The sequence below is a fragment of the Mesocricetus auratus genome, unplaced genomic scaffold (assembly GCF_017639785.1).
Source record: "Mesocricetus auratus isolate SY011 unplaced genomic scaffold, BCM_Maur_2.0 Super-Scaffold_100025, whole genome shotgun sequence".
NCBI classification, from domain to species: Eukaryota; Metazoa; Chordata; class Mammalia; order Rodentia; family Cricetidae; genus Mesocricetus; species Mesocricetus auratus.
The window spans coordinates 148110-174786 of NW_024429206.1; the positions used below are offsets into that span (position 1 = coordinate 148110).

Below are 26677 nucleotides of genomic sequence, written 5' to 3' on the forward strand. Positions count from 1 at the left end.
GGAAAACTGAAAAGACCCAGAGCAACCGGGAAAGCATGCTCGAGAGCCCAAGGGAAGGAAACAGAACAAAAAATGCTTAACTTTTCGGAGGACTCAAAACTCTGCTGGCAGCTGTGCAGAGGGAGGGGCTCCTTGAAGGGATGAGCACATCATCTCATTAAGGACACAATTAGTCTTTCTTCTGTAGAATGAACTCCAGCCAGGTGAGTGACAGGAAGAGCTGGCTTAACCCTTCAAAGAAGATAATAGTTTGTGACATTTGGGGTGGCTTAGGTCTCCTCTCAGGGCCAGAGGAAGAACTTAGATTCTTTTCTGGCGTGAACAGGAAGAAGTACCTTTATCTTTTTGTTTTGTTTTAGTTTTTCAGGACAGGGTTTCTCTATGTAGCTTTGGAGCCTGACCTGGAACTGGCTCTGTAGACTAGACTGGCCTCGAACTCATAGAGATCTGCCTGCCTCTGCCTGCCTTCTGAGTGCTGGGATTAAAGGTGTGCATTGCCACTACCTGGCTGAAATAGCTTTATCTTAATGGAGCTTTGTTTTAAAATTTTTAAGACGGGTTTTCCCTTTCTGGTGTTACCAGAGAAGTAGGACTTGGAATCTATCCTCAGTGACCTCCAAGGCAGCTGTTTACCCTTGTAAAGGCTAGGCATGAAAGCAGGGCCTTGAACATGCCAGGTAAGCACTCTGCTGTCAAGCTATGACCCTAGCCCTCTGTCTTAGGCTTTTTTGTTTGTTTAGTTTGTTGTAATATTTTTAACTGATGGGGGAAGGTTGTCTGCAAGGACAGTTTGTGCTGGTTGTGGTGGTGCACACCTTTAGTCCCAGCACTTGGGAGACAGATCTCTGTGAGTTTGAGGCCAGCCTGGTCTACAGAGTGAGTTCCAAGACAGGTGGGCCCATTACACAGAGAAATCCTGTCTCAAAAAATAATTTTTTTAAAAAAAGCTGGGCAGTGGTAGGTCACGCTTTTAATTCCAGCACTCAAGAGGCAGAGGCAGTTGGATGTCTGTGAGTTCGAGGCCAGCTTGGTCTACAAACCGAGTTCCAGGACAGGTTCCAAAGCTACAGAGAAACCCTGTCTCAAATACATGCAGTGTACTTTATGTGTATATGTGTGCTTGCACACGTGTACAGGTACATGGTGGTGTTCAAGGAAGCCTGAGGACTATTTCAGGTCTCTTGACACTAGAGTCACAGGTGATTGTGAGCTGCCATGTGGGTGCTGGGAGCTGAACCTGGGTCTTCTGCAAGAACAGCAAGCACTCTTAACCATTAGTCATCTTTTGTTTTTGAGACAGGCTGACCTTAAATTCATGATCCTTCTGTCTTGTCCTTCCCAATGTTCCGATTATAGGTATATTTCCCCAAGGCCCACCATAAATAATATTTGTTTAAATTCTTTGGAGCTGAACATTCCTAGATGGTATCTATACTTTCTCTTGTCTGGATAGCATGAGAGCAGAATCTGTGCAACTTTGGCTCATACCTTAGTTCATAGGAGCAGCTAGCCATGATAAGAGGCCCCGGGCAGAGGCCACCATTCAGGTTTGTCCCATATTTGTGTGTTTAAATCATCATTGCCTGGGTGGGGTTTGGTATGGTGTATGAATAGCAGGAAATACCTGCCCGGACCTGAGCCACTTCCAATTATTATTTTTTATTTGTAAATGGGTATTTGTGTGTGGATGGCATCTAGGTAGCCATCATCCACCATAATAACAGTTGTTAGACATATACTAACATGACATCAGAACATCTGAGGCAGGGTGGGTGACATCCCCGCCATGCTGGACTGTTGTAAATAGTGAATGTTATGAGGGGTAGGGAGGTGGCTCAGTTGGAAGACCACTCGCCTGGTACACAGGAATCCCTGGTTTCCATGTCCAGCACCCAGTAAAAGATGTACAGGTGCACAGCTGTGGTCCTGGCATGGCGCTCAGGAGATGGAGGCAGCACTTTCAGAAATAGGAAGTTGCTCTCAGCTACCTAACTAGTTTCAGGGCAACCAGGGCTGCACAGAGATACCCTGCCTCAAGCAAGCAAGCAAGCAAGCACTTTTTAAAATTAAGACTAAATTAATTGAAAATGTTTATAGCAGGATAGTGATCTATACCTTAATTTATAAGCTTCCTCCCTGGCCCTGTCGGGGAATTTCCAACATCTTCTTAATATGTTTGTTGCTGTTTTAACAAAATGCTGGGAACTTGGGCTGGGGTGGAGGGAATGTGAACTGTCTGGCCAGTGTTTTTGGAGGCTGAGAAGTTGAGACTGGGGCGGCACCCAGCAAGGGTCTTCTGCTATCTGAGCACATGGAGCCAATCCTGGGGGAGGGTGGCTCAGGGGTAGAGTGGCTGCCCAGATTCCCCAGGGGGCTGGGGTGAGCGTGCTCCGATCAAGGTGGAACACTTGCCTAGAATCTTCCAGTGAGGAATTAGGGTGTGGTTCATAGTACAGCACCTGCCTAGCATGTATACTTACTGTCTAGGATTCCATTCCCGGCACTGGCTTCCCTTCCCGGCACTGATTTTTTTTTTTTTAAGCAATTTTCTTTCAGTCCGTGGGAAACGTTTCCCTCAGTAAGCACATGTATCCTCCGTACAGATCCTAGAAGTAACAATTGGAGTGACAGTTCAGAACTCTGTATGTTGGGCGGGTCCACAAAACAAAATACGGAGCCTCAGGTGTACTCTTTACACCAGGGCTCATGAGCACGGCCAGCTAAATCAGCATCATGCCTTCAGGTCTGTGGGTCTGGGTGTTATCCTGACATCCAATCTCAGATTAATTATCATCCTGTGTGTAGTGTCTGTGCCAAACAAGCCAAGTGCACAGCTCCTGACGGTAAATTTTTTGCCGTGAACACAGGCTGTCCTCTGCTGTTGCCCCCTGCAAAGAGCAAGCAGAGTTGTTCCTTTTTTTTTTTAATTGTTTTACTGAAAGAGAAAATTCTGTGCAGTTTCCACACCAAACAGTCACAGTGGGAACCAATTTCCAGCACACCAGCTCACTGCTCCAGCCAATACAGCAAGCGAAGACGCAGCTTTGTTTTCTAGAAGGATCCCGCCCAAGGCATCAAAAACAGCCAGGCACAGTCTGGGTACAGCACCAGGTCGCCAGCATGGGGACCACACATTCCAAGGGCGGTGACAGGCGGGGCACCCTCCCTGGCCGCCCTGAGCTGTCTTTCTACGGCTCTTTCCCCAGGAAATGGAGCGAGAATGTCTTCTTGGATAATGAGCTTTTGACCTCCAAGATTCTGTCGGTGCTGAAGCCCCAGGCGGAACGAGGCTTCAGGACAGGCGACCTCCGCTACCCTGCCCACTTTCTCAGCACCAACTCTGTGTTCGCCTCTGTTGCAGCCTCCCTCAAGGAGCACCCTCGGAGCGCACTCCTGTCTGATGGCAGCAGCCCAGCTCCTTCCAGGAATGTCGGCATGACCGTCTCTCAGAAAGGGGGTCCCCAGCTAGCACCGAGCCCAGCCGGTTCTGGGGTACGACTTGGGTAAGCTGCGGGGGGGGGTTCCCTCCTGCTGGCATGTAACACTCACAGGGTGGGAAAAGAAACTCCTTTACTTGTGTCCCATGGTTGATGACCCATTAATAAATGCTTTCTGAATCCATGAGTTTAAAATTTATCATCATCACCATCATCATCTCATCAGTGCTCAGTCTTACGACCCAGGCTGGCCCAGAACTCACAGCCTAGCTAAAGATGACCTTGAACTTTTCATTTTAGATTGCATTTACTTATTTGTGTTTGTAGGGTGCTTGTAAAGGAGCATGTGTGCCAGCAGACATCTGGGGGTCAACGGACAACTTTCAGGAGTTGGTCCTCTCCTTCCACTGTTAGGGACCCAGGGATTGAACTCAGATCATTGGTCTTGTAGGCAAGCACCTTTACTCACTGAGCTAACTCACTAGCCCAGTATACACATTTTCTTTTTGTAAAACTGATGTATGTATCATTGACTATGTTCAGTCACAGGTAGTGGCAGTTTGCCTAATATACTGAGTTGGCATCCCTAGGCAGGGCTTCTTCCTATCCCCAGGACATGCTTATGGTCTTACAGCTCAGTGTCATGCCTCATGTGGCTTCACAGGATGTCAAGATGGTCCTGTTGATATCAGACTAGCAGCACTGAGTTAGAGCCACGGCATATGGTCATGTTCGCTGATGATTCTGGGGAAAGGGGCTGATTTTCTCTTCCCGCTATAAAGTATCTCTCCTGCTTCATATTGCTTTGAGGCCGCGTCTCTTGTAAGTCATTAGGGGGAACCCTGCGGTCTCTAGTAAAGGAAGTGCACGCCGCGCATTCTGCATGCAGACTTACTGAGACATCTTCCTATGTCATCAATCGTTGAGCAAGCGTTCTGCCACTGGGCCACACCCCCAACTGCTAGAATAGTTCTACATTTCCAGGAAAGCGTGAGCAAGTAGCAGAATCTCCAAACTCCTTCCCCAGCCTTCTCTAGGCACACACAGCTACGCTTGCCTCTGTTGTTAGATCAGCACAGCACATTTTTACAATTGAACCACCAGCGCATACGCAGAACCAACCTAACCCAAGTCCACACTTGGGTCTGGAACATAGGTTTTTCTCCTAATGTGGTCCCTCTGAGGACCCACTTAGAATTCCAAATTCTGTTTCTCCGATTCTCTCCCTTCTTCGCTCCCCCTTGCTAAGGGTGGGATCCAGAGCCTTGAGTATCCTGAGCAAACGCTCTGACTTTGCACTCTGTCCCTAGCCCAACAGTCATCTAATTAGAAGCAACAATCATTTGCTTTCCGTATTCCAAGCCATGCATGCCTGTTTCAGCTGCACACTGCACTCGGCACACGTGGCAGTTCAAAGACATCCTTGTGAAATCAGTTCTCTCTGTGTGGGTCCCAGGGATTGAACTCAGGCGTAGAAGCCTTTCACTGACCCTCATTTCTTTTTGTAAAATAAACATTACGACCATTTCCACTCAGACCAGCCGCTGGAGACATGGATGAAGCCGACTCCGTGTTTTTAAAATTGAAGCAGACAGCAGATGACTCTCTATCACTCACATCCTCGAATGCCGAGTCTGTTTTCATAGAAGGTATGGTCAACCCTCTCTGTTCTCCCAGGGATGCCACGTGGCCCCGACCCTACAGGGAAAGGCCAGAGGTTTCAGCATGTCCATGAAGGGGACAGGAAGATGTGGCAAGTACCAGCCTTATCAACAACCTTCTGTCTTTCCCCCAGATCCTTACACTGCCTCACTGAGGTGTGAGATCGAATCAGATGCCCATGAATTTGAGGCTGAGTCCTGGAGCCTCTCTGTGGATTTAGCGTATGCCAAGAAACAAAAGAAGGAGGTGGTAAAAAGACAGGACGTCCTATATGGTAAGGTGTCTAACGCCTGTGCCGCCATGCCAGCCCTCTCTTTAACTCTTCTCTTTGCATTCTTGAGAGAGAGAGAGAGAGAGAGAGAGAGAGAGAGAGAGAGAGAGAGAGAGAGAGAGAGAGAGAGAGAGAGCGCGAGCGTCAGAGCCCCACATGGGGGCTAGACTACAACTTGGAAGAGTCAGTTCTCTCTACCATGTAGGACACAGAGATCCAATTCAGGTCATCAGGTTTGGCAGCAAACACCTTTGCCCACTGAGCCAGTCCTGTTTTGTTTTGTTTTTGAAATAGTCTCATAGCCTCAAACTTACCACGTAACCTCAGATAACCTTAAAAGTCTTCTACTTGCAAGTACTTGGGATTACAGACACGAACCACCCCCCACCTGGTTTCTGCAGGGCTGGGAATGGAACCCAGGCCTCTGTGCATGCTAAGCAAACACTTGACTGACTGTGCTTCATCCCAGCCCCATTAATTTTTTTTTCCTTCCCTAATTCCACCTAAGAGTCGGAGCTGTTTAGCCAGCCTCTCGGGAGACCCTGTAATCTGCCCCACCTGCCCCTCCCCTGGGACAGCCCTACCTGTTGTACCAGGGAGGCTTTGTTAGCACAGGTCCCTGCAAACCTGCCTGGCCAAGTGCCCAGGACTGACTCATTCTTACCTTGTTGCTGACTGTCTCCGTCTGTTTGGGCTGCTAGGACAGAATGTCATCAGCAGGGTGGTGTTCAAACAGAAGTTTATTGCTCACTAAGTTCTAGAGACTGAGAAGTCCAAGATGGGACACAGACTCAGAATTTAGTGAAAACCAGCTTCCCGGTCTTATATGTTGCCTTCCTACCCTGCCTTCAAATCCTTTGAGGGACAGGAACCTCTCTTGTGTGTTAACTTCAGATCTGGAGCACCTGCCAGCCATTGGTTGCATCTCTAACCTTGATTTATTGTTTTTTTTTACTGTTTTTGTTTTTTAATTTGAGGATTTCATATCTGAGTATACTGTATTTATATTATTTTCATTCCTTCCTCTCTCCTCCAACTCCTCCAGTGCCCCACCAACCACCTGCTCTCAAATTCCTGACCTCTTCTGATATATACATAATATACAATATATATGTGTGTATATATCACCTACTATGTGTGTGTGTATGTATGTGTGTGTGTGTGTCACCTACTGAGTCCAGTAAGCATTGCCCCTGTGTACATGTATTTAGGGCTGGCCCCTTAGGATTGGGGTCTTATCCCTGGAGAGGGGTGGGCACTGAAATGGTTCTCCCTCCTTGGCCAGCCATTGACTGTAGGCCTTCATCTACTAATGGAGCCCTGTGAAATCTTCCTCCATGTGCGCTGGTGTGTGGTCTTTCAGGTCCTGTGCAGGTAGCCCTGTTGTTGAGATTTCACTGGTGTAGCATCCCTGTTCTGTCCAAAGACCATCATGCAGCGGTTGGCCTGGTCCTCAGGCTCTCGTAGTCCTTCTGCCCTTCCATGGTGTCCCTGAGCCATGTGTGTGCATAACATGTGAAGTCACCAACTTTATGTAGAGTGCCTTTAATCCCCGAGCCATCCTGCCAGCCCAGGATCCTAATCTATAAAGATTTTCCCATCTGTGAAGATTCTGCTTACCTGACTCACTGTTTTTGTTAGGGTTTTTTTTTGTTTGTTTGTTTGTTTTGTTTTGTTTTAGGCAGGGTTCTTTTAGGCATGGTGCGCCTCTGTCTGCATCAGCTCTGCAGATGTAGCCCAGGCTAGTCTGAAACTTGCCTTGTAACTGGGCAAAGTCGACCTTAAACTTCTGATCCTCCTGCCTTCACTTCCAGAGTTTTGGGATGACAGGCCTGGGCCACCATATCTGGTTTATGGCATGCTGGGGTGGGGGTGCGCCCAAGTCTGTGTTCATGAAAGGCAAGCACTCCTACAGCCATGCTCTTAATAACATGGAGGTTAAGTTACATGTAACACGCGAATGGACCCCAGACATTGGTGTATTAGGTCTATGTTTGGTTACACACACAGAGATGCACAAGTTTCACCCCTACCAAGGCTAGACGTTCTTCATCATGGCCTCCCTAACCTCAAGGCCAGACTTCTGGGATGTGGATGTTCCACAGCTCCTCCCTAAATACTTTCTTTCAAGCTCCTTTGACTTCAGACTCACATAGCAGTTTAGGGAGGGGAGACTTCTAATTAAGGAAGGCCACAAGGCCAAGTGTGATGGGATGCACCTGTTGTCACTAAGGCAGGAAGGAAGGCATCTGAGCCAAAGCCAGCGTAGGCAGCACAGCAAGTTTAGGGGTCAGTTGTGCTCCCACCCCCTAGCGGCACTGAAGGGAGGATGACCTTGAACTCGTGACTTGGCCGCCTCTACCTTCCACATACTGGAACTTCAATAATACAATGCTATATCCAGTTTTTCTGAGGTGTTGAGGGTGGACTCCAGGGCCTTATGCACACTAGGCAAACATTCTCACCTACATAGCTACGTCCACAGCCCCAAGACTCTTTCCTCTTTCCTGTTGTTCATTTTGTTGTTGTTTGTGAAGTAACTGTGGCTACCTTCCTATGCACTCATATACATAAATATGTGTATATACCAGAAAAGGGAGAGAGGGAGGGTGTGTGTGTGTTGTGTGTGTGTGTGTGTGTGTTTGTGTGTTTGTGCGCGTGTGTGTATGCGCATAAGGATGAGACTTAGGCAGAGAGCAGGCAGGGTCAGTCCAACCGCAGCAGGCCTGCAGCAGCTGTGAGTACCCTGGGAGCCAGGTGTACCTTCCCATGCCTCTGTCCCTGCAGAACTGATGCAGACAGAGGCACACCATGTGCGCACACTCAAGATCATGCTGAAAGTGTACTCCAGAGCCCTGCAGGAGGAGCTGCAGTTCAGCGGCCCAGCAGTCAGCCGCCTATTCCCGTGTGCTGATGACCTCCTGGAAATGCACAGTCACTTCCTTGCCCGCCTCAAGGAGCGCCGGCAGGAGTTCCTGGAGGAGGGCAGTGATCGCAATTACGTCATCCAGAAGATCGGGGATGTCCTGGTCCAGCAGGTAGGTACTGCCCAGGATGGGTAGCACCTCTGCCCACCCCGTCTTCCTTCTTTCTGATAAGATGGTGGCTCTGGTTATCACATACCCACCATCCTATAAAGCACATGGTTCAGTGCCAGCTCTTGTTCAGCCTGCTGGTGTCCTAGGAACACTGAGGCTGGGGTGGCAATCGAACACATCTAAACACTGTTCAGAATCGCATTTTGGGCTAGGGATCTGCCTCAGTTGATAGAGCACCATCCTCTGCACTGCATAGAACCTGGGTGGAGTGGTTCCTACTTATAATCCGCTTGGGAGGATCAGGAGTCCGTCATCCTCACCTGCACAGCAAGTTGAAGTTTATCCTGGGACTAGAGAACCCATCTCAAAAGTAAAAACCAAGTAAAACCTTCTGATTTTGTTTCCTTGGTTGGTATTTTGCTGAGTTTTGTGGGGGAACAGGAGGAGGTTCAGGCAGGACCTGAGGTAGCGCACGTGGTTTAATCTTTGAACCCATTCTCTTGACTCCCCCTTCCTGAGTGCTGGGATTACCCGTGTCTGTACACCAGTTTACGCAAGGCTGGGGATTGTGTCATGCAGATGCTTTACTGAGTCACATCTGCAGCCCCAGCTGCTGTAGTATCTGCATGTCAGTGCAGGTGCCTGTTGAGGCCAGAGGTAGATGTCAGGTGTCCTCCACCATTACACACCCTAGATCAGCTGTTATGTGGGTGGTTGTGCATGTGACATGCTTACTTGAGGAAGTCAGTGTTGATCCTCTCCTTCCACCATGTGGATCTCAGAAAAAAAACCTGCACTAAAAATGTAAGAAATCTCTCTATGATCATTGCAGAAGATGAATATGAAAGGGAGATTTTACTTTTAGGACTCACTTAATCCATAGCAACAGAATAGGCCACCTGGAGAGTGGGGACAGGCAGGGCTCAAAACAGCTCTCTTACCTCCTTATGCTTGCGTTGAGGCACCGGGGAGGTGCTGAGAGGAACCATTCAGGAAAAATCCGGTTCTCAGCACAACCAGATGAGCTAAATGGGAACACTGGCAGCACTCACAGGCCATGTGCGGCTAATTTTTCCATTCCCTTTCCCTGTCAGTTCTCAGGGGAAACCGGAGAGAGAATGAAAGAGAAATACGGTGTATTCTGTAGTGGCCACAATGACGCTGTCAGTCACTACAAGTTACTGCTGCAGCAGAGCAAGAAGTTTCAAAACTTAATCAAGGTAAACAGAAAACAAAAAGCTTGGTGTTTTGTGTGTGTGTGTGAGTTGTGGCTATGCGATGTGTGGTAGTGTTTGTATGGACACACATGTGCTGTGATGCCATGCCATGTCTGTGGCAGGCAGAGGGATAACCTTGGGTGTCGGTTCTTGCCTCCTACTTTGTTGAGATATCAGCTCTATTGTTCACCACCAGACTAGCTGACCTGCAGCTTCTGGGGTTCTCCTGTTTCTTACCCCCACCCCCTTCAAGAGTACAGTGTTTGCAGACATGCACTGTCACACCTGGCTTTACATGGGTGCCAACTATCCAAACATCATTCCCGATGCTTGGGTGGCAAGCCATGACCCCCTGAACCACATCCCAGACCCTTGGTTTGTTTTCTTGAGACAGGGTCTTGCTGTGCCTCCTAGTCTGGCTTCAAGTTTGCAGGTCCTCCTGCCTCAGCTTCCCGAGTTCTGATTTCAGGGGTGTACCGCCATGCCACCTCACTCTTGTACTCATTCATTTGCTGACAGGGTCTCGTGGAGTCCATACTGACTATCAACTCTCTGTGAGGCAAAGGATGACCCTGAATTCTGGATCCTCCTGTCTCTGCCTCCTGGTATTTGGGTGACAGGACTGCATCGCCACAATCAGTTTATGTGTTGCTAGGAATGGAACCCCTACTTAGCCACGTGTCCCCAGTCATTACCTTTGAGACCAGTATATATTTCTGGTTGGCCTCCAGCTAGAATTACAGGCATGTACCATGACACCCTGCCATGTGGGCCCTTTGAGGTATTGTCCCACCCAGGGAAGCACCCTCCAGAGCTATGCCAGTTTCTTAGAGTTCTATGAGGTATGCATTCTCTAAACCTTTCTCCTTTTGCTGGTCTCTATGACCCTCCGCAAGGCTGTCAAGACAGCTTAGGGGATAAAGGTGCTCGCTGTTGTCAAGCCTGATGACCACCTGATGGAGAGACCTGATTCTGAAACTCATCCTCTAACTTCCACACAGGCACATAAACAAAACTAAGTAAACAGGCGTAAAAAAATGAACAAAAACACTAAAAAACAAAAAAGTGAGATACACTGTTCATCTCAGCACTTAGTAGGTAGAGGCAGGAGGATCAGGAGTTCAAAGTCCTCCTCAGCTGCATAGGGAGTTTGAGACCAACCTGAGCTACACGAGACCCTTTCTCACAAGAGAGACAGAAAAGGAAGGAGGGGAAGAGAGAAAAGAGGAGGGAAGGATGGTGGGACAGAGGCAGTAGTGAGGGGAGAGCTTTGAAAGCTATACGCAGGGACTCTGGAAGCTTCTCGGTGACGCTCTGGTAAGCTTACGAGAGCTCTCTGGGTTGGGGCTGAGAATGTAGCTCAGTTGATAGTGTTTGCTTATCACACACAAAAGCCCTGGGTTCCATCCCTGCACCACATACCAGGTATGTTTGCTGCATACTTGTCATCCAGAACTAAGAACACAGAAGCAGGAAGATTAGAGGTTCCAGGTCATCCTAAGCTACATGGAGAGTACAAGGCCAGCCTGAGCTACATATGACCCTACTTTAAAAGGGAGTGGGGAGCTAGAGATGGCTCAGCCATTAAGAGCACTGGCTGTTCCTCCAGAGGACTCAGGTTCAATTCCCAGCACCCACATGGAAGCTCACAGCTGTCTGTAACTCCAGTTCCAGGGGATCCAACACCCTCACATAGACATGAATGTAAGAGTTTTGGGTGGATTGGGATGGGACATGTATTCTGCACTTGGGAGTCACAGAATACTGAGTGTTACACAGCTCAGATGGAAAGGTATTCTGGGCTCGAGAGCCAAGGACCACCACAGGCCACAGTAAGCTTAGCTGCTTACAACCTTGCCTCAGGGAAAGGCTTTCCAGTGTATCAGCTCTGCTCTGGCAGGAGAGGGTCTTCCAGCTGGGGATGTTTGCCCAGTATAGCAGTTTTGCTCCTGTAGGAGGTTTTCCGGGCGAAGTTGCCACAGTTCAGCTCTGCTCCCAGAGAGTGGAGAGCAGAGTGTGACGTCTTCTACAAAGGGAAGATTTTTCCCCCAGCAAAAGTGTTATAGCTCTGCTTGCTCTGCTCTTTCTGATCTACCCAGGGTTGTCTCTGCTCCACTGCAAAAGAAGATCTTCACCCAAAGCTCATCCAAGGGGTTTATTGGGAGGGAAGAATCCAGAAGAGTGGGTAGTGCAAAGAGCCACACACTGAACAGACACAGGTTTATATAGGGCTTCCAGAGTGGGGTCAGATTTTAATCTCCTGCTCAGGGATTATCTAGTTTCTACACAGGGTTAGGGTCAGATTTGGTTCTGGCTTCAGGGCCAAAGTGTGTTTCTTTCACTGGTCCTTTTTAGCCTTTTGGCTCTAGTTTTAGGGCCAGGGTGCATTTCTTTCACTGGCTCGATTCCAGGAGCAAAGTGTGTTTCTTTGGCACTGATTTCAAGGTCAGCGTGTATTTCTTTGGTTCTGGTTGCAGTGTCAAAGTGTGTTTCTTTGGCTCTGCTCAGGGTGTGTTTCTTTGGCTGGCTCTTTTTCCCTACAATGAATGCAGACAAATGCATATAAAATAAAATGGAATAAAAATAAAAAGGTAGCTGTTGACCTTTGCTGACACATTCCCAACTCACAGGAGTAGTGGCAGCAACCCTGCATATTCAGCATGCTTGGCAGAGTGCAGGGAGCCACTCTAAGAGCCACCAAGAAACAGGTCAAATGACCACTTTGGTTCTAGTTAAAAGATAAGTGTGTAGCTGGGTGTTGGTGGCGCACGCCTTTAATCCCAGCACTTGGGAGGCAGAGGCAGGCGGATCTCTGTGAGTTCGAGGCCAGCCTGGTCTACAAGAGCTAGTTCCAGGACAGCCTCCAAAGCCACAGAGAAACCCTGTCTCGAAAAACCAAAAAAAAAAAAAAAAAAAAAAAAAAAAAAAAGATAAGTGTGTAAATCACAAGTGACTAGAGAGCCAAATTTGGAACAAATAATACCCACGCTGGTTTTGGAGGGTTCTGGGACATTAGCTATCAGTCAAGATCAAGGATGAGGGCGTGTGTGTGTGTGTGTGTGTGTGTGTGTGTGTGTGTGTGTACACAAATGTATACACATACTGGATACCCAATTCGTGTTCCTCAAATCAGTCCATAGCTGATTCTGTCTTCCTTTCTTGTTAGTTTGTTTTCTTGTTCTGTTCGTCGTCTTTGTTTATTTTGAAGCAGTTTCTAAGGTAGCCCGGGTTATCTATGCTTGAACTCACTATGTAGCCCGATGCCTTTGAAGTGCTGAGATTATAGGGCCATCCTATCTTACTCAGCTTTTATATTTATGTGTATGTGTGCATGTAGACCGATGTTTCTGCCCCACCTGGTCCCACGGCCATTTAGACCCAAATAAAGTGTTTGGTCTATGGCAGATCTGTATGAGTTCCAGGACAGCCATGGTCACGTGGAGAGACCCTGTCTGTCTCAAAAACACCCAAAAATAAAAGAAGGACGAAGAGAGAAAAAGAAATTAACACAAGCTACTTATTTTCCATTTCACAGAAAATTGGCAACTTCTCCATTGTGCGACGACTGGGAGTTCAGGAGTGTATCCTTCTGGTCACACAGCGTATAACCAAGTACCCAGTACTAGTGGAGCGCATCATCCAGAACACAGAAGGTGGGAACACACTCTGCTACATTTGTGGTCAGGGTGCAGGGCTGGCTCAGTCCACATGCGCTGGAGTTCGTCAATGGACTGGCCACGTTCCCCTTATGCTGGGTGCCAGGCAGTCAGCATGAGGACAGGAGCTGGGTGAACCTTTGCCCTTAGCAAAGGCTGGGCCATGACAGGTCCCAGGTCAGTATCTGTAAACTAGAATGAACTAGATGAGAACAAGATTCCTGAGTTATTAAGAAATGATTTCTGGGACTGGAGAGATGACCCATCCATTTGAGAGCACAGTTGCTCTTTCAGAGACCTGGGCTTAAGCCCTAGCACACACGGTGTCTCACAACCATACACAGCATGAGTTCCCGGGAAATCTGGTGCCCTCTTCTGTCCTCCATAGGCACTACACTTAGGGTGCACAGACATACATGGGACAAATACCTATACACATAAGATAACACTTCTCCTGGGGAGACATTAACAAATGTCTGTTCATCCCAGATAGGGATTCGGAACTGGCAACAGACCAATGTGACCTACCATCAAAGGACAACTTGATGAACCAATGGTTTTATTGAGGTTACTTAAGAGCATGGATAAAGCACAGGAATAGGGGTGGCTTGAAGGCAACTGTATCACCAAAAGCCACAATGGCCTGGATTAGAACTCAAAAGAGCTGGAACCCGGCATTTCTCTACAGAATTTACAGGCAACTATACAAATTGGAGTGTGCCCTTGCCTCAGCAATTCTTACTGCTTTTATAATCTTAGGGAGACCTGCTATATAACTACGGTGATTTTTTTCAGGAACTTACTGAGACTTGTGAGTTGTTTACTTCCTGTGTCTTAATAACTTCCCTCCTAGATAAAATATTTCAATTCAGAAGAAAGTGTACAACAGGTAGGCAGGAAGATACACATGCTTCCAAAGTAAAACAAAGAATAAAAGGATGCATGCTGATAGCCACAGAGAACACAGTAGAATGGCCGTGTAGCAAGCCAGCTGCTCATGGGGGCAGGCGCGATGACCACCCCTTCACATCCCTGGTAGATGTGGGTCATGAGAAAATAGCACGTTTCTCTACTGTGTCTTTCAGGAGGTAGGGCCTTCTGCTGATTGAAACAGAAAGTGGAAGGAGGCATTTTATGAAGAGTTAAAGACTTGAGGGGAATCTGTCTCTAGTAATGATAGGAGTGGGTTTGGTGTGTTGGGTAGTTTGTGCCATTTGACCCCCATTCTAAGCCAAGCATGGTAGCAGCAGGTGTAGATAGGAGGATCTTCTGCAAGATTGAGGCCAGTCTGATCCACGCTGAATTCCAGGCTCGCCAGGGCTACAGAACAAGACTGTGTTTTAATGAAGAAAATGCAAAGACTGGGTGGGGTGGTGCACTCCTTTAGTTCCAGCACCCAGGGCAGAGACAGGTGGAATTCTGTGAGTTCCAGGACAGCCAGGACATGTGGAGAGACCATGCCATGTCACAAAACAAACAAACAAACAAAAAACATTGTCAAGTGTGGTATTGCAGGCCTAGAGCTGGGAGGTAGGGGACAGAAGCATCAGGAGTTCAAGTCTTTCCCTATAGTAAGTTTGAGACCAACCAGGGCTACAGAGATCCTGTCTCGAGAGATAATACAAACAGAAACAAACTGTGTTCATTAAACCCTGGGCTATTATTAATTTTGGAGAACCATTTCATCTCAGAAATGACAGTTGGCAGAGAGTTCTGAAAAGACCTCTAAGCAGTGGCCCCGGCCCTAGGGAATGCACCTCATAGATCCTATCCAGACGTAGCACAACCCCGCCGGTTGTTTGTGAGCATGGCACACAAACATTGCTACCTCTGCTTACGTGTGACAGCTGGCACTGAGGACTACAAAGACCTGAACCAGGCCCTGACCCTCATCAAAGACATCATCTCACAAGTGGATGCCAGAGTCAGCGAGTATGAGAAGGGCCAGCGCCTCAGGGACATCGCAGGCAAGGTGGACCTGAAGTCATCCAGCAGACTCAAGAATGGCCTCACCTTCCGCAAGGAGGACATGCTGCAGCGCCAGCTCCACCTGGAAGGCACCTTGTGCTGGAAGTCCACATCAGGGCGCCTGAAAGGTAGATTTCCGCCTCTGGCCACCTCTGGTGGGTGTCACGTGGGCTCTACATGACACAACCTTGGAGTTCTGGTTGCTGTGTTAGAGTTGATTGTGGTGGTCTCTGCCTTGGATTGATATTCCATCTTGAATTGGCACCAAGATGAATGATGGGAACAAGACCAAACTTGCAACACTTGAATGTTTTCCGGTTCAAAGAAACCAGTGGCATACAGAGAACCGGCTGGAGGGCGAGTATTTAATTAGATGAGAGCATCAGAGATGGCTCTCCCAGGGACGGGGCTATAGTCAGTTGTTAAGTGCTTGCCTAGCATGCATGGTTCCCATGCACAGCACCAAGTAAACGTGAAGTAGAAGCAAAAGGATTGGGGATTCAGGGCCATCTCAGCTACAGAGCAGAGTAGGAACCATGAAACCCTGCCTCAAAAAAGAGGCTTCCCTACAACACTTGTGTAAAAGTCTCATTTGAGAGATGTTCACACAGGGATAGGCACCAAGCAGGACTGGGAGTCAAGGGGGCTGAGGCCAGCCCTGCCTGCATCTTTGCAGCAGGAAATGATATAACCTGGGACAGAAAGAGAAGTCCATTTTAACAAAGAAACCCCCTAGAGGCTTGAAAGATGACTCGGGTAAAGTACTTGCTGAGCTGGATCCCCAGCCAGGCATGGTGATGCATGCCTGTAACCCTAGTGCTGGTTGCACTAGTTTAACCCTAGTTTAGAAACCCTGTCTAGCTGGGTGGTGATGGCACAAGCCTTTAACCCCAGCACTCAGGAGGCAGAGGCAGGTGGACCTCTGTGAGTTCCAGACCCACCTGGTCTACAAGAGCTAGTTCCAGGACAGCCTTCAAAGCCACAGAGAATACCTGTCTCAGAAAACCAAATTAAAAAAAAAAATTCTGTCCAAAAAGTCAGGTGGAGGGCTAGCAAGATGGCTCACTATGCACTGGTATTTGTTGCCAGGCCTAGCAACCTGAGTTAGGTGCCTGTGACCCACATGTGGTGGAATAGAACCAACTTGCACAACTTGTCCTCCAACCTTCACATACACACCAGGTTATACACACACCTCCCTCCCTTCCCAGCCCATTTCCCCTGCGTGCCATACACACACATCAAAAAATAAATAAATAAACAAACAAACAGGGAGTGATCACGGAAGACATTCCGTATCAACCCCTAGTGTGTGAGCAGATACTTGCATAGGCATGAACACACTCATGAAAATACATACACACATACGGGTGTACACACACACATGAACAAGCATACCCACACAAATGTGTGTACACTGCATGAACATATATACCATCACACATGAGCCCACATATACAAACAGTAACAGCAGTAAATGAGGGGCTAGAAAGATGGCACAGCCTTTAAGCATACCTGCTGCTCTTGTAAAGAAGTCTAAATTCAGTTCCCAGAACCCACACTGGGCAGCTTACAGCTGCCTGTAACTCCAGCTCCAGGAATATCCAGCACCTGTAGTCACTGTACATGTACAGAACCACACAGAGAAACCACACACACATAGTTAAAAATAAATCCTTGCCAGGCAGTACCAGTACACACCATTAAGGCAGAGGCAGGGGGATCTCTGTGAAGAACTGAGCAGCGGCACATGGGAATTCTAGCTTGAGTGGGAGCCTCTGACATCCAGGTCTCTGAATGTCAAAACTTGGGGACTTTGTGGGAAGGGGTGAGCTAGACTGGGAACTCCAGGAACAAGAGGCTGAAGCATCCTGGTGCTTAAGCTGTCTCGAGTCCTTTTGGGCATGTGACCTCTAAGACCTCCTCCTGTGCTGCTCTCTGCAGACGTCCTTGCTGTCCTCTTGACTGACGTGCTGTTGCTGCTGCAAGAAAAGGATCAGAGATACGTGTTTGCTTCTGTGGTAGGTGTCTGATGTCTTCCCGGGTCTACTCGCTGGGACCGTGCGGTGGTGGGCCCCGTAGAGGGGACATCCAAGACGAGACATGGAGAGGAAAACAGACTGAGAGGCACCCTGTCTCTTGATCCTTCCAGAAGGTTCCAGCCAGTGGACAGGACTAGAATGTACAGAGAATGAGAACCTGTCTTGATCCCTGGTGTGACTCTGGTTCTCATTGAAGGGTATCAGATGGGAAGGTCTCAAGGGGGACACTGAGGTCGGTTGTCCTTAGGTAAGAAGTAAGCCTGGCCCCTGAGTAGCCATGCGTTCCATGGAATGGGCGTCAGAAAAATAAGAGAGATGGGTAAGGGGAGTTAGGAAAGGTGGCCCAGAGAAGGAAAGAGTATGGTGTGGGACCCCAAAACACCTCCTGCATTTTCAGCACAAAATGTTAGATCAGGACTGATGGAGGTGATATGAACATAAGAGGACCCTGACCTCTCCCAATGTAGATTGTCTTTTAATCAGAACGAAAGACAGCAGTCTGCCGGGGGGGGGGGCATGGATACGACAGGTCAAGGCCAGGGACTTAGTGTTTTATAGGACAGAAAGAAACCCTTGAGGTGGAAGATTCCATCTGTTGATCCAAAGCACCTCAGGAATTCTCCCATCCCTTGTCACTCTTTTCCATAAACTGGGTCAGACTGTTTTGTCACAAACACTATCCCCTCTTTAGCCCAGCACACTGCAGGACATAGATGTCACTGTGATTTCTGTATGCCCCCCTCTCGTATCAGGAGACTGTGGGACACTAATAAACTTGAGCCATTTGGGCCCAAAGCTTTCAGGAAACCCACAAACACCGTCATCTTCCTAGACCCTCTTGTCCTCCTGCCTCTTTTTGCGATTTCTCCAGGGGGATCACTTGTGTACCCCAGATACTGTGTTACAGGTGAGACATAGGGTAGCCTGTCTTAGTCCCCAGAAATGCAGGGGAAAGACAACCACAGTCACCCAGTGCTGATATCTTCAGGAGTTCTTATGCAGAAAAGCACACACAATAAAGAAAAGCCACCCAAGCTGGGCTGCATTGCACACATCTGTCATCTCAGTATTTGTAAATTCAGGACCTCATACGGCCCATGTTGGCCTGGAACTCACTGTTTAGCTGAGGCCAGCCTTGAACTTGTGAACTTTCTACCTTCAAGTCCTAAGTGTTGGGGTGACAAGCCTGTGATTTCCCCACCTAGCCTAGTCTTACAGTCCTATAAGGATACCATTTCTATTGAGTTGGACCACTAGAAATACAAATCTTACTTAGCATAATTATATCTTTAAAGACCTGTCTCTACACACCATCACGTTCTGAGGTACTTGGACTTAACCCCAATTTAACAGGGTCTGGACAATCTAACTCAGAGCACTACTTGACATGTAGTGCTTTTGGGGCCAGTGGGTGACTCCATGGGTAAAGGGGCTTGCTGCCAAGCTTGATGACCAAGTTCAGTGCCCAGAACCCTCCATGGTAGGAGAGAACCAACTCCCACAAGCTGTCCACAGATCTCTCTGTGGCTTTGGAGCCTGTCCTGGAAATCGCTCTGTACACCAGGCTGGTTTCAAACTCACAGAGATCCGTCTGCCTCTCCCTCCTGATCATTGGGATTAAAGGTGTGTGCCGCCACCACCCAACCAAAATGTTAAAAATATTAATGACAAAAAAAGAGCTATGCCCTTTGCTGGACGTGGTGATACACAGCTGAAGGCTGAGGCAGGATCGCCGTAAGCTTGAGGCCAGCAGGGTCTCACAGTCAGTTCAAGGCCTTAAAGGGCATTAAAAAGTATACTAGGATATCAGTTAGATGGTCTCCAATTAGTCAAACATTTCTGCTTTGTGCTGACTGGCCTGAAGACGGAACCTGAGTTCACTCCCCAGAACCCACATAAAAACGTAGGGTGTGGTGGCACACACTTGTATGCCTGCGTTAGGGAGGCAGGTTCTGGACTGTCTGCTTGGTGAACTTCAGGCCAATGAGAAACCACACACCTGAGGAACAACAGCCATGATCATCTGTCTCCCAGTGAGTGCATATGTATGCTGGGAGTGAGTGGGGCAGCAGTCCAGTATTGTTCGCATATAGCAGGACAGCCGTTAAGTTTCCATCACCTTCCCCATACAGGACTCAAAGCCGCCTGTCATCTCTCTGCAAAAGCTCATTGTGAGAGAGGTGGCCAATGAGGAGAAGGCCATGTTTCTGATCAGTGCCTCCATGCAAGGGCCAGAGATGTATGAGATCTATACCAGTTCCAAAGAAGACAGGAACACCTGGATGGCCCACATCCGCCGAGCCGTGGAGAGGTGAGCCCACGGTCTCCTGCCTCCTCAGGCTGGCTCTTCCTGCTCATGCTCACTTCATGCTCTTAGATTGAGAAGCTATTCTCTTCTGACTTTGACCTCCCAGACAGATCCCTTGGTTGGTTGGTTGGTTGGTTGGTTGGTTGGTTGGTTGGTTGGTTGGTTGGTTGGTTGGTTGGTTGGTGTATGATTCTGAGAAACAATCTCATGCAGCCCATGCTGGCTTCCAACTCACTATGCAGCCAAGAATGATCCTTTTTAATCTTCCTGCCTTCACCTGCCAGGTGCTGGGATAAAAGTTGTTATGCACCACTGTACCCAGTTTATACAGTGCCAGGGATGGGGGCCCAAGCTTCACGAGTTCCCTACCAACTGAGCCACCCAGTCACCTGAGGAAATCACTTCTCATAAGTGAACTAACGGAGGCTGTTCCTGCTCCTTCTAACAGTGGCCAGCCTGTCACAGCGCTAAGAAAGCATGGCTATCTCTGTATATGGTGCATGAGGGGCCAGGCAGTCCTAAAGTAGGCCTTTACTGTGGGCTACTCAGATAAGCAGTCTGAGACCAGCCTTGCTGGAACAGGTTGTACCCTCTCAAGACCCCAGCCCAGTGCCTACTTTCTTCCATCCACCTGAATCAGAGTCTGGGTGATGGGTGGGGAGGGGGTGCATGGGAAGTAGTCCAGCCACCAGCCTCCTGATCCACATTCCCACCACACTCAGGAACTTCAACTCTGAGTGGTCCACAGCCTCCAGTGTCTGCCAATCACCTGCAAGAAAGCTGTGTACTGACTGCCTCCTCCATGTCACAGCTGGGCACTTAAAGCCAGTGCATGAGGGGCTAGAGAAATGGCTCAGTGCTTAGCAGTGCTTACTGCTTCTGCAGAGGACCCGAGTTAAGTTCCTAGCAACCACATAGTGTGGTTCACAACTGTCTATAATTCCAATTCCGGGGATCTGATGCCTTTTTCTGGGCCCCACTACCCGCACATACATGGCATTGTGTACACATACATATAAATTAAACTTATCGATATGTAAAGAAATAAAAACTTGTGTATGAAGTGGAATGTGGTGCTATACCCCCTATATCAGGAAGCTGAGGCAGGAGGATCACAAGTTCTGGCTAAGCCCTGACCCTTTTTGGCTTTCTGTCTCCTCTTCCTCCAAGCTAAGTCTCTCATAAAAGCAGAGTACAGAACCTAGGGCTGTGACTTGGTAGTGTGCTTACCCAGCATGCACAGAGCCCTCAGTCCAAGGCCCAGCACCATATAAACTGGTTGTGATTGTGCCTGCCCATTACCCAAGCACTTGATGTAGTAGAGGCAGGAGGATCAGAAATCCAAAGTCATTCTTGACCAGAGTAGATACAGGTCTAGCCTGGGATGCATGATGCCTTGTTGTTTGTTTACACACCTTTAATCCCAGCACTCAAGAGACAGAAGCAGGTGGATCTCTTGAGTTTGAGGACAGCCAGGGCTACACAGAGAAACTGTCATGAAAAACAACATCAGCAACAACAACAAAATCAGCAGCGCAGGGGGATGTAGGTCGGTGGAAGAGGCCTTTCATAGCTATACAGGACCTGGCTCAGTAATCTTTTTCAGTTACATTTCTTTATTGGGGAAAAGGTGATGCCATGGCATGCCTGTGAAGGTGGGGCTCAATCATTCTCAATCATTCCTGGGGATTGAACTCAGGCACCGAGACCAGAGAGGGTGTCAGATGTCCTCTGTCACTCTGCCTGTTCTGCTGAGACAATCTTGTAGATCTGGGCTCCATTTTCCCCCAAGCCTTCTTGCCAGTGTGGGGAAAAGAAAAAGAATGCTCAGCAGCACTGATGTCAGGGCACTGATGGCAGCTGTCCCCTTTCCCTGCAGCTGTCCTGACGAGGAGGAGGGCCCTTTCAGTGAGACTGAGGAAAGAAAGATGACTGAAGCCCGCACCATGAGACTCCGGGACTTCCAAGGTAAGAGCATGTGGTCAGGTCCCTTTGTAACCCGTAGACCCGCGTCAAGTTTACGCCACTTCACTGAGGTTTAATGCACATACTATAAGGTTCACCCACTTCAAGAGTTCAGTTCAGGGATACAGCTCTGAAGGCAGGATGGGTTGACCAGCTTGCATGAGGCCCATGGGTTCCAGCCGTAGCACCACATACACAGAGATATGTGTCAGGAGTTCAAGGTCATCTTCAGCTATGTGGTGAGCAAATCTAGCCAGAGCTAAAGACTGCCTCAAAAATAAATAAATAGATGAATGAGTTGAGTGAGTGACTAAATGATTAAAAATAAAACAGCACAATAAAAAAATAAGTAAATGGAGCTGGGTATCATGACACATGCCTTTAGTACCAGCACTCAGAAGGCAGAGGCGGGGGATCTCTGCGTTGAAGACAAGCCTGGTCTACACAGTGAGTTCCAGGGCAGCCAGGGCTTCTCAGAGGAAAGAAAGAAACCCTTTTCTCAAAAGAAACAGGGTTCCTTGTTGTTTTTAATTTTGGGTATGGGCAGTGGACATTCGCCTGCATGTGTGACTACACACCACATGCATGCAATACATGCACAAGCCAGAAGAGGAGTTACAGGCAGTTGTGGCCACCCTGTGGATGCTAGGAATCAAATCTGGGTCCTCTGCAAGAACAACAAGTGTTCGTAACCACTGAGCCATCTCACTAGCCCCAAGATTTATAAACTGAGACTGGGGTGAGAGGATTGATGGGAATTCAGAGCCAGCCTTTGTCATACAACTATGGCCAGGTGAACCAAGAGTCTCAACATCAAGAAATTCATTAGTTAATAACAACCCTGACAGAATGGTTCATCATGTAATGGTAGCTTGCCACCAAGCCTGACAACCCAGTTTCAGTTCCTGGTCCTGACGTGAAAGAAAGAGAACCAACAACTGCACGCTGTCCTCTAACCACCACATGCAATCCATGGCATGCTTGCCACGTAGCACACAAGTAAGGAAACAATTATTTAAAAACAAACCATTCCATGGCATGCTTGCCATGGAATACACAAAAAAGGAAATAAGTTTAAAAACAAGCCCTCGAGCCGGGCATTGGTGGCGCACGCCTTTAATCCCAGCACTTGGGTGGCAGAAGCAGGCAGATTTCTGTGAGTTGGAAACCAGCCTGGTATACAAGAGCAAGTTCCAGGACAGGCTCCAAAGCTACACAGGGAAACCCTGTCTCGAAAAACAAAAACAAAACAAAGTTGTTTATTAGGGGGCTGGAGAGATGGCTCAGTGATTAAGAGCACTGACTACTCTTCCAGAGAACCTGAGTTCAATTCCCAGCAACCACATGGTAGCTCACAGCCATCTGTATTGGATCTGATGCCCTCTTCTGGCATAAAGGCATACATACAGATAGAGTGCTCATATATATTAATTAATTAATTAATAAAAAAACACCTTGGTTTTCTAACATAAAATTTTAAAAATTTAACTTTTAAGGTAGGTCACATCTATAATTCATGTACTTGGGAGGCCAAGTCGGGGATCTCCAGCCTGGGGAAGAGCAAAATTCTGTCTCAACAAACAAACAAAACAAAACGGGCTGGAGAGATGGTTCAGCCACTAAGAACACTCACTGCATGACCATGTGGGCCAGAGTTCAGACCCAGCCCCAACATAACAAGCCAGATGTCCTATGAACACCTGTAACCCAAGGTCTGAGAAGTGCAGAGACAGGAGGATTGCCAGGATTTGCTGACTTAGCATAGCTGAGAAAATAGAGCCCCAGGTTTGAAGAGAGGCTCTGCCTCAAATGAAATGGAGAATGATAGAGAAGGACGCCTAGCGTCATCTTCTGGCCCGCATGCATGCACACAGATGTCACACCCAAGTACATTCATGTGCACTCATATACACAAATAAGCATGGGTTGCCTTTGTTTGTTTTTGGGGGGGTGTTTTTGGTTTTATTTTGAGACAGAACCTTGTTCTCTGTAGTCCTGATGTCCTAGAACTCACTATGTAGATCAGATATCCTCCTGGCTCTGCCTCCCAAGTTCTGGGATTGAAGGCATGCACCACCACTTCCAGCAAATCTTAAAAAACAAAAACCCTGGACTGGAAAGATGACTCAGTGGGTAGACAGTTGGCTGTCAAGCCTGATGACCCAAGCTCAGTACCCAGATTCTACAGAATGGAAAGAATCAGCTCCTGCAAGTTGTCCTCTGACCTCCACATGCATGTGCCCACACCTACACAAACAGATGTAGTGAAATTTTTTCATTAAAAAAGTCTATTGTCTCTCAAGGTTCTGTCTTCCCGACTCCTGCCTGTTTATCCTTTCCTGCCCTTTTGGTGTTCCTGGTGGGAATGTGAGGAGGAGTCGAGAGGACAGAACCACGTTGTGAAGCTAGGGTGTCGCAGGGAAGCTGGGGGTGTGCCTTTGAGGCTACAGGTCAATGGGGCTCCCCCTCACAATCTGGCTCCAGGGCACATCTCTGAGGCTGACTACCACTTCTGCGTCCTCTGTAGAGCGACTGAGCCTGAAGGACCAGATGATCGCCCAGAGCCTTCTGGAGAAGCAGCAGATCTACCTGGAGATGGCTGAGCTGAGTGGCTTGGAGGAGTCAGCTCACTGCCGAGGCCTCTTCCGAGGAGGCGGGGACCCCTCTGAGACCCTTCGAGGGGAGCAGATTCTTAGATCAGCCATGAGCGAGAGTAAGTCAGCCACCCCACTGTAGTATGTTAGGATATTGTAAGGGTGGGCTGCATGGGGGACCAGAACCAGGCCCAGGATCATGGTCATTTTGCTTTTTGTGATTCAGGGAACCCAGCATATGCAAGAGCTCTACAACTAAGCTACACCCAGATCCTTTAAGCACTTTCTCTGCATTCCCTGGGTGGCCTGGTTAACCCCAGAGGTCTAAAGTTGACTAATGGTTAGGGCTGTGGCTCGGTATAGTGCTCGCTAATATGTGGGAAACCCTAGAATCCCAGCACTTGGGAGACTGAGGCAGGGGGACCAGAAGTTCAAGGTCATCCTTAGCTCCATAATGAATCTGAAGCTAGTCTGGGATACGTGAAAGATTTGTCTTCAGGGGGGAAAAATACAAAGCTTGGGCCTAAGAAATGGCCAGCAGGTAAGGTTGCTAACCTCCATGCATGACAGCCTGAGTTCAGTCCTAGAGATCCACATGCTAGGAGGAGAGAACCAACTCATGCAAATTGTCCTCTGACTGTCACAGGTGTGCAGTCACACACAATAAGTAAATAAGGAAAATGCAATCTAAATTTTCTTGGTAAAATAAAATTCCCTGATAAAGATCCTCCTTTTCTGGGACAGCCCCCAATAATGTCCTTAGCAAAATGCATATACTCTTTGAGACATTTTGAGGGACTTCTGGAGTCCAGAAATGCACCTTAAACTTGGACCAGAATACCACCTCTAGCTCTAGCGGGCTGCCAGGCATTAACAGCCTTGGTGTAAACCACTGGGTACATATAACCTGCTATCTCCACACACCTTCTACCCTGACCATGCAGAGATCGCTCTGCCAGCCTCAAGGCTAGACCTGGTAAGGGGAGCCTTCAGTGATACAGGAGCTCCTAACAACACCATTGCAGTCAGCAGGCCTGTGTGTCCAGCAGGATGGGCGGCCTGTGTTTAGTGGCTCTTCCATCAGCCAGTCAGACCCTCAACCCCTTGCCGCACAGCTTAACGTAGACCCGGTGGGTGTCTTGCTCCCTGCAGTCATATCTGCACTGCCCTCCACCTGTCTCCTGAGGCCCGTGTTCTCGGCCTCCGATGACACTCACAAATCTGGTACATGGATTAGGAATGTTCTCCTCGCCTCTTTACCTGGCTAGAGATTTTAGAATGGTAGAGGGTCACTGAAGGGTTTGTAGACCACCTTACCCCCGTGGGCAGCCTTCCTGTCCTGCTCTCATTTAACATTATGTGTTTACTACTAGACCTAGGTAGTGACTGGCTTGGGGCCTAGATTGCAGCAGGTACCCTGAGGAGCTGGAGAGAAAAGTCACAGAGCCCATATGGCTCCTCTCTATATGTTGTGTCATTTTTTTTTTTTGAGGAGACATGATCCCATACATCTTCACGCCAGATAGGGAACTGATGACAGACCAAAGTAGCAATAACACCAGTCCTACTAGATGAATCAGTAAGTTTGTTGGGGTCACTTACAAGCAGGAATGAGGGATTACTTACAACTTAAAGGTAGCTGCATCACTGAAAGCCGCCCCAGCTTAGGTGACAACTAATGAACCCTGGGACCCTAGAGCTCCCTTCATGACTTGCAGGCGAAGTTGGCTGGACAGGTAGAGTCTCTTTTCCCCAGCCGACCTTTCTGTTTATGTAACTTCTGGTAATTTTCAGGGACTTCCTGAGATTTGTGCATTGTTGACTTCCTGAGTCTTAACATGCCACCCTTCAGAAGTTCCTGAACTTAGGGAGCCTGCCTCCTAGATGGGTTGTTTTCAAGCTGCCCGCTTTTCTTGGCCTGTCCCTTAGACGCTGAGGATGACGGCTCGGGACAGGGCTCTGTTGTTAGAGTGCTTGCCTAGCACTGAGTTCTATTCCCAGCTCCGTCTAAGCCGAGGTAACAGTGTATACCTGTCATGCCAGTACTCGCTGCCACACTTGCTCCTGGCTCAGGTCTGGACTCCCTGCTGCCCCTGGCATAACCCGCACTGCCCGTTAACTCATGACCCCACCTCTTCCCCACAGTCGAGGGCATCCAGAGCCTGATCTGCCGGCAGCTGGGCAGCACCAGTGGCCAAGTAGAGGATGGAGGTGTCTCTGCAGGCCTACCTCGGAGGGCTGAGACCTTTGGTGGCTATGACAGTGTGGGCAGCCCCAGCAAAAGTAAGTACGTCACCTAGCTCTGAGTCTGTGCCTCAGGAAGCTCATGAGTAGCAGATCCAGTATTCTGTACGGTGGGATTCCTTCAGTTTCTAGTTGTGAGTCTTAGCCTTTAACAGCTGAGCTGTTTCTCCAGCATTGTAATTCCTGAAAATAGCCCTTAGCCCTCTGGGTGCCGGTGGACCAGGGCTCTGCAGCCAGCCTCCGGGAGCTCCCTAGCCTGTATTTATTACACTTAG

General features: G+C 48.4%; 1 protein-coding gene across 3 annotated transcripts in view; it reads left to right on the top strand.

The window, feature by feature from the left end:
• Positions 1 to 26677, top strand: part of Arhgef18 (Rho/Rac guanine nucleotide exchange factor 18) — a 101810-nt gene that overhangs the window by 69669 nt on the left and 5464 nt on the right. For all 3 annotated transcript variants that reach the window (XM_013124647.3, XM_040731135.1, XM_005085252.4), the window contains 12 exons: positions 3362 to 3503; positions 4974 to 5086; positions 5233 to 5373; positions 8158 to 8408; positions 9503 to 9628; positions 13161 to 13278; positions 15129 to 15377; positions 17194 to 17270; positions 19424 to 19602; positions 21479 to 21567; positions 24092 to 24277; positions 26304 to 26441. In XM_013124647.3, the coding sequence (XP_012980101.2) occupies positions 3362 to 3503; positions 4974 to 5086; positions 5233 to 5373; positions 8158 to 8408; positions 9503 to 9628; positions 13161 to 13278; positions 15129 to 15377; positions 17194 to 17270; positions 19424 to 19602; positions 21479 to 21567; positions 24092 to 24277; positions 26304 to 26441 (1809 nt within the window). The remainder of the gene's footprint in view (positions 1 to 3361; positions 3504 to 4973; positions 5087 to 5232; positions 5374 to 8157; positions 8409 to 9502; positions 9629 to 13160; positions 13279 to 15128; positions 15378 to 17193; positions 17271 to 19423; positions 19603 to 21478; positions 21568 to 24091; positions 24278 to 26303; positions 26442 to 26677) is intronic.